General features: G+C 41.6%; 1 protein-coding gene across 1 annotated transcript; it reads right to left on the minus strand.

Moving 5' to 3' along the window:
* LOC108099794 (histidine-rich glycoprotein) lies at nt 1-1,017 on the minus strand. Its single transcript, XM_017203422.1, has 2 exons — nt 926-1,017; nt 1-581 (listed from the first exon to the last, which is right to left on the minus strand). The coding sequence occupies exons 1-2, from the start codon at nt 929-931 to the stop codon at nt 132-134; spliced, it is 456 nt and encodes a 151-aa protein (XP_017058911.1). The 5' UTR covers nt 932-1,017; the 3' UTR covers nt 1-131.
* Between the last annotated feature and the right edge of the window lie 10,601 nt (nt 1,018-11,618).

The raw sequence follows: 11,618 nt of genomic DNA on the forward strand, positions 1-11,618 counted from the left end.
TTTATTTTTTCATAAGTCTCCCGTTTATTCGAGTTATTTTTCGTAAACTAAACTATGTGCTTAATAAATTAACAATAAGCGTTTGGCTAGTCAGAGGTTTTAATGGACAATGGATGGGTGGTTGGAATCTCTCAATAATGGGTCTCGGTGATCCTGACCTTGCCGTATTTTCCGTGGAGGGCGTGTTTGGCGAAGGACAGCAGGTTCGAGTGGGTGTGCGAATCGAAGTGAGCTGGCACCACATTGTGGTGCACTACGGCGGCATGGGTGTCGTGGTGGTGGTGGTGCACCACCGGAGAGGTGAGACGGGCGTAGTGGTAGTGCAGAGGCTCGTGGTGGTAGACAGTGGTTGGCAACGTCTCCACCAAGTGGTGGTCCAAGTGGTGATCCAGGTGGTGGTTCAGGTGGTGGTCATCGTGCACCAGCGCGGCACTGTGCCCCAAATGGATACCATCCGAGTGGTGGATCTCGGCGTCCAAGAGATGGGGCAGCTCCTCATGGTGGTAGCCATGGTGGCTATCCAGATGGGGCAGGAGTCCAGCCTGAGCCACGCCCACCAAAGCCAAGATGCACACGAAGAACTGGGATTAAAAAAGGTGAAATGAGTAAAAGTTACAAATATTAGGGAAATCTTTAGAATAATAAACAACCAAGTAGAGAAAATCACTTCATTTTATCGCATACAGTCTATATTTAATATTTTATAATGTATACTAGTAACGCTTTCAATTTGATAATTAATACTCAGCTAAGAAATTTAAAAAATGAATAACATAAAAGTACTGTTTTTTAAATATTAGAATTATAAGAAAGAAGCCACTTGTTTTAAATATAGATCTTTTTAGATAAAAGATCATATTTTAATCCTTATGCTGGCTAGATACTAAAGTATTTTTTGACTCTATATTTAAGGTTCGTTGATTACCTTCATTCTGGGAGATTCCTTGCTTGAGTTGAGGGGTTATCCAATTGTTGAGCTTGCGCTGTGTCTGCTGAACTGTTGTCTTTGTGACTGTGCCTCAATCAAATGGAGCCGAATCATTTTATAGGAGGCTCGACCCAAAGAAAATTCAAACGAAATCGAAAACGACGCCGAGGACGTGATGGGAATTGATGTCACAGTGAGTGAACGAAAGGTCTTCCCTCATTATGTAAGGGGAGTGCAGGGGGCACTGGTGCTGTCAACAAACCTTAAGTAGGTTCCGGCCGATCGTGTCATAATTTTATGGCCCACAGCCCCGGTGCAATTGTTAATGAGTAGAGCCTCTGCCATTTGGCAATCCGAGTAGTGAAAGCCCTCCGAAATGAGTGACCAACATAAGACGGGCTTCAATCAACTGGGACGTGAGCAGCTCAAATATTTGGCAAACATCTCGACCGGAGGTGCGAAAATGTGATCGACGCAAGTCGCAACTTGAAAAAATCGCAGATCGCGATGTGTGGGTGCTGGTGCCGATCGCAAATAGAGGAGGTGCCAGAAATACCTGGAACCGCTTTGTCGGAGGATCAACAGACGCGTTGAGGTGAGCGACGCGTAAAGAATCAATTGGACGCTAATTGAATAGATCACTCCCACAAGACGCCAATTAGAGACTAGAGACCTCCCAGCCCACAGTCAAGGTGGTGCAAACTTGTAAAACAAATACGAATTGCGAGCTGGACTCATTAACTGAGTTGGGTGGTGTGTGCATTATTCATGAGGAATTAATTGAAAATTGCAAATTAAGCACTTAGCAAAGATGATAGGCATATGGGGGTTGCAATTAATTTAGTTAATTAGAAACATCTCTCAAAGCCTAAAACAGATAGTACAACATGTCGCATAACTATGGATTTAAAAGAATATTAAATATATAATTGCTTACTAATTACTAATACTCAAAGCGTTTTGTAAGACTTCTACATTTTATTGATATGTAATAACCTAAGAATAATGAAACAATTATAAATATTCACCCCCTTCAAACAGCAAATAATAAATCTTTAATTCGTTTGCTGGGTGTAAAAAAAATGTTGTTCTCTTTTATTGCCTGTCTCTATTCATTATTAATTTATGTCTGGTGTTTTGTTTTCAATTCTTGTAATGAAGTCCACCATAAAATTTTAATAAAGCTTAATTCAGAACATAAAACTGCAATTAAATGTAAATTATCTTGATTTACTAACATGTTCCGCGTAATAGAAACATGTAAATATGAAATTCAATTAGTCTGCTATAAATCGCTGATGTTTATTGGCCTGAACAAAAACGAATAACTTGGTTCGCATGGATTTTAATCGCTCAGAAATGGAGTTAGTATTACCACACAATCCCCCGCTGGAATAATTCACATTTAGTATATAGATTTCCCAATCCGTCGGCGAGTTTCCCAACATCGAGTCCCTGGACTGCTAACTTCCTGTCAACGACGTGCCGACAAAAAACACGTTCCATAAGTCAGCCCCAAGAAACGCGAATAAATCAGACTGATAAGAGCACCGGCACCACCGCACCGCCAGCACTACCGCACCACCTGCTGGGATGTGGGTCAGCCTGCAGCTAATTACATAATAATTTGGTCAATCAAACGGCACCGTGTTAATGAGCCGCACTGTATGCAGGTGACAAGCCAACTCCACCGAACTTGGTCATCAGGTGGTGCAGGGGGTGGTGGCTCAAAGGGGGGTTATTTGGTGGCAGGGGGGCAGGGGGTGGATTACTGAACCCACGTGCTACGTGCGAACAACTTGAAATGCCGGACAGGTGTCATTTCCCCAATAAGTCGCCGGTGCGAATTTGTTTGGAGTTCAAAAGCGCGATCGCAATTTGTGCACGTCTGACAAATGGTCAAAATAAAAGCGAAACGTTCTACCCAGAACGTAGGTTTTATAACTGGCCAATCAGTTTGCACCTATATCTCGTCTGGCTGTAAAAATGTCAGCAATAAAAAACCAGAAAAGAGGTTGGTAAATAAAAGTAATTAAATACTAATTTATTGGTTGTCAATGTCTCACAAAAAACAAGCATTATGATTTATATTAATTATTAGTCACTTTAAATAAAAACATTTTTAGGTTTAAAATGTTTACAATTGTTCAAAATGTTTCTATTTTTAAAAAGTGTATAATTTTCGTACTATTTAATAGCCATTCACAAGTTTTGTCTAATGCAAAACTAAATTTAATATTCAAAAATTTAAATTGACTGTTTACTACAAAATGATTAGTTTTAAGGACGAAATCGGGGTAATCATATGGCCATTATATATAGTATTCCGCTGCTGGCAATCGAGCGGGAGGCATAACAAAGGCAGAGCAGCGCCGCAAAGCGTCGAAATTAAAAATGAAAATAAAAATAAATAAACTATAATTTATGCGACGTCACCGCACTGGTCGCTGTAATTGAGTGCATCGTTAGTCGGTTGATGGAGCGGCCAGTGGGTCGGAGGGGGCCTTTGTGGCGGAGTGGGGATCCCGGGGAGAGGAGGGGGGTTGGTGGTCTGCATTAGCTGCCACTACCGATGCCAACAACTAATTTAATGCCAGCGGCAGCAACAACAAGCGACGGCAACATGTCAACAGCAACGCCTGACCAAGGATGAGTGGGAAGAAAAAAAAAGGGGGGAACAAGATATATATATATATAAATTCAGGGGTGAAGAGAGGGGGGGAGCTATACACTCTGCATACTTAATGTCTGGCCACCACAGCCCACCCCATTGTGGGCAGATATTTTATGAATCTGCGGCTGAAATCATTTTTGCCACACATTCGCCTCGCCTCGACCACAAATCAGCGGAATGAGAAATTTGATGGTAATTAATATTGTAAGCGAAATTAATGGCAATGCGACACTACACGGGTGAATATAGTATGCATATATAGTATGCAGGAAAGCTACACGAGAGTGTTTTAGACAATTGGAACACTTCAGCTGGGGATGGCAATCAAAATAGCAGAGATCGAGGAAAGAGATCAAAGGGGGTTTCCATCATTCTGCGCATTTTTGTCTGCTGGCTAACTGGGGTTATGAATAAATTAATGCGAAACAAAGCAATTAGGGAGGGTTAATGGGGGAGATGGGAAGGATATCTGCATTAAAATATATGTAGCTTCAGCTTACATTATCTGACAATATTTTTGAAAATGTTACAAAAATATAAAGATGTTTTTGAATACGTTCTATAAATGCTCCAATGTAAAGAATGTGTGGTAATCGATCACATAGTAATTTTAATAACAATTACGTAAACGTAAGTTAGTAACAAAAACAATAATTAATTACAGTTGTTAATTACTAGTGTTGTTTATTGAAAATGAAACGATCGCTGCTCAAAGCCAATAGTTAATATTTTACCCATTCATGGCTGGTAATACATTTTTTCACATACATCAACTCCACCTATCCAAATGGGATTCCCATACCCTCTGCAGAATTAATTTCGCAATCATCAATGGGGATATGGCAAGTGCAACAATATGGGCAATCGCCTCATTGGCTGCTACCTTGATTACCCCTCCTGGGAATCTTCATCAAGAGCATTTCTTCGGTAGCTGGCCAACTTCCTCCTCATCTGGCTGGCTTCGCAGGTGTTTCACGTGGCACTGTTCCAATTTGTAAGCGAATATTGTTTTCGATTGGGTCCAGTGCACGATTTTTAATCATTACGGAGGCGATCTTCATATGAGTCCGTGTGTCTGCTCCCCCTTTCCCCCGATCGCCGATCGTCGATACAAATTGCCTAGCTGGTAGCCCAGCTCCATTTTCCCCAGCACCGATCTGCCATTAGCTGCTGCTCCCCCTCTCGATTATTGCATTTTCGCCAGGTAATGAAGTTCAACAAAAAGTTAATCGGAAAAGCACAGGCCCCGCAACTAAATAGACAAATGATACGGAACGGAAGCTGCTCCAGACAGCCTCTCTCCTCTGTTTCCATCTGATCTCTTGGCTTTTGCTATACTCCTCCGCGGGCAGCACTGGAAAAAATACAAAAGAGTTAGTACAGCTTACAAATCAAGCAAACACATCAATAGGTTGTTAAATAAATGCAGAATGTTATACGCCTTAAAATATTTCAATAATACCTATTTTTCTGTTTTAAATGGGAAATACTGATGAAAACTTTAAAAGTATTTATCTATTAAAATGCTCCTAAATATTAATTCAACTTTTACTATTTCTATTACTATTAACCCTTTTTTTAAACTGGCACTTTTCATAATTCCTGCCTGTGCATTTACCCTTCTGGCCAATTGTGCGGTGGGTTTTTGCTTGGCACATTAGCGGCTATAAATTGTCTTAATGCCCGCACACAAATGCAGATCTTCAGAGCCAGAAATCTGGGTTCCACGGGGGCTTTAAAGATCGAAGGCGATCGGGGAGGAGCAGACACCTTGAATGGCGGCAAAGATCAGACTCGAGATTCCGGCGAGAGTGGCGAACTTTAGCCAGGCTGCGATTGTCTCAGTCTCAGTTGCAGTCTCCGTTGCAGTCTGCACTCCGATTCAGATCTTCATACATGATCATATAACAAGAAGACAGGGAGAATATGGGATGTAGAGGATTGGAATACCCTCAAAAAAGCTACTACTTTCTAGTAAAATTTGAGGATGAGTAATGATGAGAACGGGATGGACATAATAACTATTATTTTCAGATACTTACAACAATTTGCTTTTAAAAAATGTTCTGTTTTAGATTAAAGTAAAATATTTCAACATTACTATGCCATTTTCGTATCGTTTAAAAAAAGGTTTGAGTTGTAAATCATTTTAACCTATTTTTAAACTGAACCCACAGTGCCCGTAATTTTTGAGGGTATCATATCTTCCATTAAGGACTTGAGGAGGAGGTGGGATGGTGGGTCTCCCAACCTCGCTGGCCCCAGCTTATGCAACTCCTTGGCCCCACTTGCATGTCCAATCGCTGCGAGATTGTGAAAATTGTAACGCTCGATTGAGAGCTCAAAGTTGCTGCTGTTGCCGCCGTGCTGCTGGTGGATATTGTAGTTGCTGCTGTTAATAATATTGCACAAAGGCAGAGTTTGCTGAGCTGGCTGAGTTTGCTGACTTGGCCGAGTTTGCGAAAGTTCGTCAGTTCGGTGAGAGACTGCTGAACAATGGCCCAGGCGCACTCAATTGAAGTGTTTGCCATGTTGCAGAGGTTTCAAGCCAGAGATTCCCGATGCCCGATTCCCGATTTCTTAACTCCTGAACTCCTCGTTTCCTCGGATTCTCGCAGAACGCTGGCCCATTGTCAGTTGATTTCATCTGAAATAGAAAGCATGCAATTTTCATGCCATGAACGTGGCGTCGATAGGCGGCAGCAATTGATCTGCGATCTGGCAGCGATCGCCAGCGATCGATTGAAGGAGTTATTACACGCGAACAATGAGGCAAAAGTGAGCAGCGAGTGGATCCAGTGGATAGAGGATCAGCCAGCTATTGCTCTATTAGCGTTTTCGGAATCAGCCTGAATCGAATCCGGCGGGGCATAATGATTTTGCGGAATTCCAAATGGATTGGACCACAGTCGCAGTGCCGCGGAGAGACAGGTGCTAATTTCACAGAACGGCCAATTGAAATGCCTCGAGAAGAGTGTGTTTCGCTGGCGAAAGAGACCGCGCCGGATCTTCTGAAGCAGCCGCCAAGTGCGTGGCTAAAACCAACTCCCAATTACACTGGCCATCACGGAATCGATTGTTAGGGGTGATTGATTTCAGCAGGGTCCATTACCCAGTTGGAGAGGAAATAAATCAAGCCACTATGTAGAATCCTGAGTGAAGGCAAGAATTTTATGTATATAACATTTATTTTTATAGAATGGCTTTTAACAATTTAATACTATTAAAAACATATAAAATATTATAATACATGAGCCACTTAAAAACCTTAAAATACCAAAGATAAAATATCCTTAAAATAAAGTAAATAAATTGCTTTGATGTTTGTGTGTTAAAAGCTGGTATGAAATAGAAACTATAGGGTAAACCTAAGCTGAACTAAAATAAACAAAATTGTTGGTAAATTGACATGCATAAATAATAATAGTAAATTAAAAATTAAAATTTGATTTTAGTTAATATCTTCAAAAAATGTATGATATATGTATATATTTTATTTAAATTTAACATTATCTAGAAACTGGTAATGCACATTTTAGAAGATACTAGCCGCAAAAGACTCACTAAATTACGAGCTATTAAGCCGCATTAATTTCCCCTGTGGCACAGTGTGGCCAATCAGGCAATTGGACAATTGACTTGGCTAACAGTTAGTCTTTCCAGGTCGCAGTGGCATCCGCATTGAGCGAACGAGATGCGATCAGATCCACGGACCGTTTAATTGACCCTGCCTCAATGAGTCGCAGCTGCCTGTGGTGACCCCGTCCTGGTGACCCTGCCTCTTCCCCCTCCCCATCCCCTTCCCCGTTTAATTGCCATTCCCACGCACAACGGGTGACAACAGGTAGCTCCTGCAGATGCCACACAGGGACACACAGGAAGCCTAAGGACCTTTAATGGCCATCGATAAGGATGTCCCTTCCTCCCGTAGAAAATGAAAAAAAAATGGGAACTACGGCGCATCCCTAGGCGAACGGCTTTTATGTCCGCTCATAAATTTCGAGTCGTTGAATGAAATCGATTGAAAATTGATTGAGTTTAACTGTAAATGCATTTTTAAGCGTGTGTTTTGCTGTGTTTTGTTCGGTTTACTCCCTCCAGTTGTGAGCCCTCTTATCGCGGCCCAAACATCTAAGTGGCCGAGACACCGACTCGGCTTCGGATTCAGATTCAGATTCCTACTCTTTCAAGCCTCCGCTCTCTGCCCTCCGGACTCCGGACTCTGGTCTTTGGTCTCTGGTCTCGGGTCTTCGGTTTTTGGTATCTGGTCTTTCGGACCTGGTCCAATCGCCACTCACTCCGCTCCATGCATTTATGCATATCGATTCCGGGGCCTTGTAAATCTGTGCGTAAGCCATTAATTCTTTTTATTTATACCCTTTCAGCAGGTACTTTCAATCTGTCATGCCATGAAATATTCCTGTGATTTAAAGGCCACGTTTTTGATATTTCTTACAGATTGTAAAAATTAATGGTAGCTTAAGCAGACTATATATTTAAGGCATTTAATAATATTCCCAATTGGTAATAAATATCATGTATTAAATGGTAAAAACTGGAATCATACAGCAAACATTCTTAACTTTGAGTAGATATTTCTTTAGCAATTTATATACCGTTTTCTACCTGAACCTTTTAAATGGGTAAATACGATATCCTATATACCTATTTTACTTTCAATTTAGTTATTTTTATTTAAGTGTATAAGCATTTCGTTCATGGCCAGGCAGAAATTCCTATAAGCTGTTTCCATTTCATATATATTTTAGCTCCGTTTCGCTTCGTTTCTCCTCTCTGCGGCTTTTTGAGCGCTGTGGGGCTTGTAAAACTGTAATTTTAAATTAATAGCCGCGTATTACAAGCAGTTTATATGCGCAGGCGTAGGAGTCCGCCGACGCGGGGGTGACGGAGTCACACGTGGAGTGGTTCAAAAAGAAAAATAACAACAACAACAACGAGAGAAATAAGAGGCGCTCCACCGCTGACCGCTTATCTCAGGTGTTGAAATCAACAGCTAGTCCAAACTGAATAAGAATTTATAGCGGAATTATGTGACAGCTGCTGCCGAGGCTCAACAATGGAGCTTGACTTTTTGGGGGATTTCTTACGGCATTTGATTTCGACGCATTTCATTTAAGTGCGGAGTGGCGGCCTCCCAATGGACACCATTCCATTCCAAGCCATTCGATTCCATTCCATTTCATTCGATTTGATTTCTTTTCTTTCGGCTAGCTGGCTGGCTGGCTGCTCTTTAATTTTCACCTTTTCGACCTGGAAGCACGAAGAAGAATACTTTGGCTAATTTATGCAAATGTATATTTAATCGTCGTTGACAGTTAAGGCGGGCAGCCAGCAGTCGGCTCAGAACCCATTCTCCGTCTCCGAAGACTATCTTCCCCCCTCCCATTACCCTTCCCCATTCCCCTTTCCCTGGATCTTTGGGTCTTTGTGCGATGATAGATGTTTATGAGGCGGCAACACCCACCGTAGATGGCGTTGATGTTGCTGCAAATTTGTTGACTGCGCATGTTGTGCATCTCAAGAAGTCTCCGCTCGGCTGAGTTCCTCGGAAATGCCGTAGATGACACGAGATCGTGTGCTCCTCCCGATATGGCAATGAAACCTGGCTCAAAGGAAGTCCACTCCACTCTTCTATGTTTGGCCAAGAGCCTTGAATGCCGCGCTTGCAGGCAAATTAATTGCCCAAGTCGGGCTTACATTTTAGATTAGATAAATCCAAGATTGAGATGTTATGAGTCGGTTTCTTACGGAATACTTTGTTCTTTACTTTTTAGTAAACTAATTTTATTGACAGCTATCTATTGATTCGAAGTAAATCTATGATAAAGATGTTTAAATAAGTTAGTTAAAAGGGACATGATCTTATTTGAAAATTCAAGTGCGCTTAGAATTAAATTAACATTATAGTCATTTTACAACTAAGTTCATATGAGATGGATTTAAAAAATAAAATTAAGGTTTTATTTATTAACTTTAATCTGCTTTACATTTTGCAAAGACCAATAAACACGAACATAAACTGGATGCAAATGACCCATTTAGTGATTTGGGTTTGACTAATGGCTACAAAATTTGCCAAACGCTTTGAGGACTTTCACCGCGTACTTTAATGAAGCCATAATTGCCCCAAAATCGCCACTAAACGGGACCATTAAATCGGCAACCCTCGGTAAGCCAGGAATTGATTACTTTTGAGTCATATATAAATATTTTCTGTAGGCCCACTGTGGCGAAGGGGGGCGCATTAAAATGGGAATTACTACCTGAATTCCGCAAGCGCATAAAAATGGAAAGCCGAAAACAAAGCGGCAAACGCTTGCAGTCGTGTTTATCTAGCAAATCATGGACAAAAAGGCGGCCCCGGCAATGGGCGCCATAAAAATAATGCTGGAAAAAAAGGAAAGAGGCAACCATCGGTGGCTGCAGGATGCAACAGCACGCGCTGCGGAAAAAGGGGGTAAACCAAGGGGGGTTTGGGGGGTTTTGGGGGAACCCAGCAGACCACTCGCTAAATATCAATAACATTTTTATTTATTTTGTTTGCGGGCATTTGGGCATTTTTGAGTGCATTTATTTGAACGTCCTCAATGCGAACGTTTTGTAAAACGTTTTGTCTGATCGCTCCCCCTCGGTTACGCCCCCCTTTTCTGCTCCACAGCCCCCTTCTCTGGCGTTACGATCCAGTGCACGCCGAGATTTTAGCCGGCTTCTTTCGCGTGGCTCCTGTTTTTCTTCGAGCGTTGTGCACTCGCAAATAATGGTACCTAATAAATAAAATATCTATCTCATGTACTTAAGTTTGCAGTAGCTTGGGGAAAACTATTAAAAATGTCTTTAAGAATCATTGTGTAAAAAATACAATTTTAACAAGACATAAAATATTTGAAACTGAAATGTTTATCACATGATTAAAGCTTGAGAAAAGTCATTTCAAAGTGATAATAATAGTTGTGTACTAAACAAAATTGTAATAAAAGAACAGAAATTTGTTTTACATTTCTTTGAAGAACTGGTATAAATATGAAATATATGAAGATTATATCTAGGCGCTTTAGGATAATACAAAATGAGGTTACAAACATATTTGACATAATTTGGAAAGTGAAAAAAATATATACATATAAAGCAACATGATAAGCAACTATAATTTTGCATAAATGTTGTCCCTCAAACAGAAATTTCTTTAACAAACATTGTTTTAAATTAGGAAACAAAGTTCGTTTGAAACAAAAATGACTTTTAGTTAAAATTCTCTTTAACTATCCACAGATTCTTAACCCTTTTCTTTCGGTGCGTAATTTCCAGTAGCCATGGCTCGTGGTGCAATCGGCAACTGGCAACTGGCAACGTGCAACTTGCAACTGGCGAGTTGCAACTTGCAGCTGCAGCACGGACTGCACTTGTCGAACCCTCCTCCTTGGCCAGCCTGCTGCCTCCCCTCCTGCCGACGCCCCTGCCCGTCCCCTTCTGGGCCAACAATAAATAATAAACCTTTTGTGGATTTTGGTCTTGATGGCGGCGGTGGTGCCGGTGGTGCTGTTACTGTTGTTGGTGGTGGTGGTGCTGGCTACTGATCAGGCCTGGCACGAAGATCAAAGCCACGGACCGCCATTGTTTCGAAGGGGGCGATTTCGGTGTGGGGGGACATGGGCGGCGGCGGCGGCTGCGGCGGTGGAGGACCTCGAGAAGAAGGCGACTGGGAGCCGCGAGCTCTTGGAAAGTCCAACGCTTAGACAAGTGCTAAGTGCGAGGCATTTTTATGAAATTTTAATTAAAAGCGGACAGCGAAAACAGAAAAGGGAAAATCGAGCGGAAGCAACTACAGGCGATATCAGTTAAAATCGGTCACAAGTAGGCATAAAAATCTCTCCAACACAAAAACCGGTGGCAATCTGGTCAGTTTTCGGTTTCACTCAAAACCCAAAAACCAAAAAAAAAAAAAAGAAAAGGTAAAGGTAAAGGTAAAGTACAAGAAAAACACACAAGACGCTGGCG

Source organism: Drosophila ficusphila, unplaced genomic scaffold (assembly GCF_018152265.1).
Source record: "Drosophila ficusphila isolate 14025-0441.05 unplaced genomic scaffold, ASM1815226v1 contig_106, whole genome shotgun sequence".
In the NCBI taxonomy this organism is placed as follows: Eukaryota; Metazoa; Arthropoda; class Insecta; order Diptera; family Drosophilidae; genus Drosophila; species Drosophila ficusphila.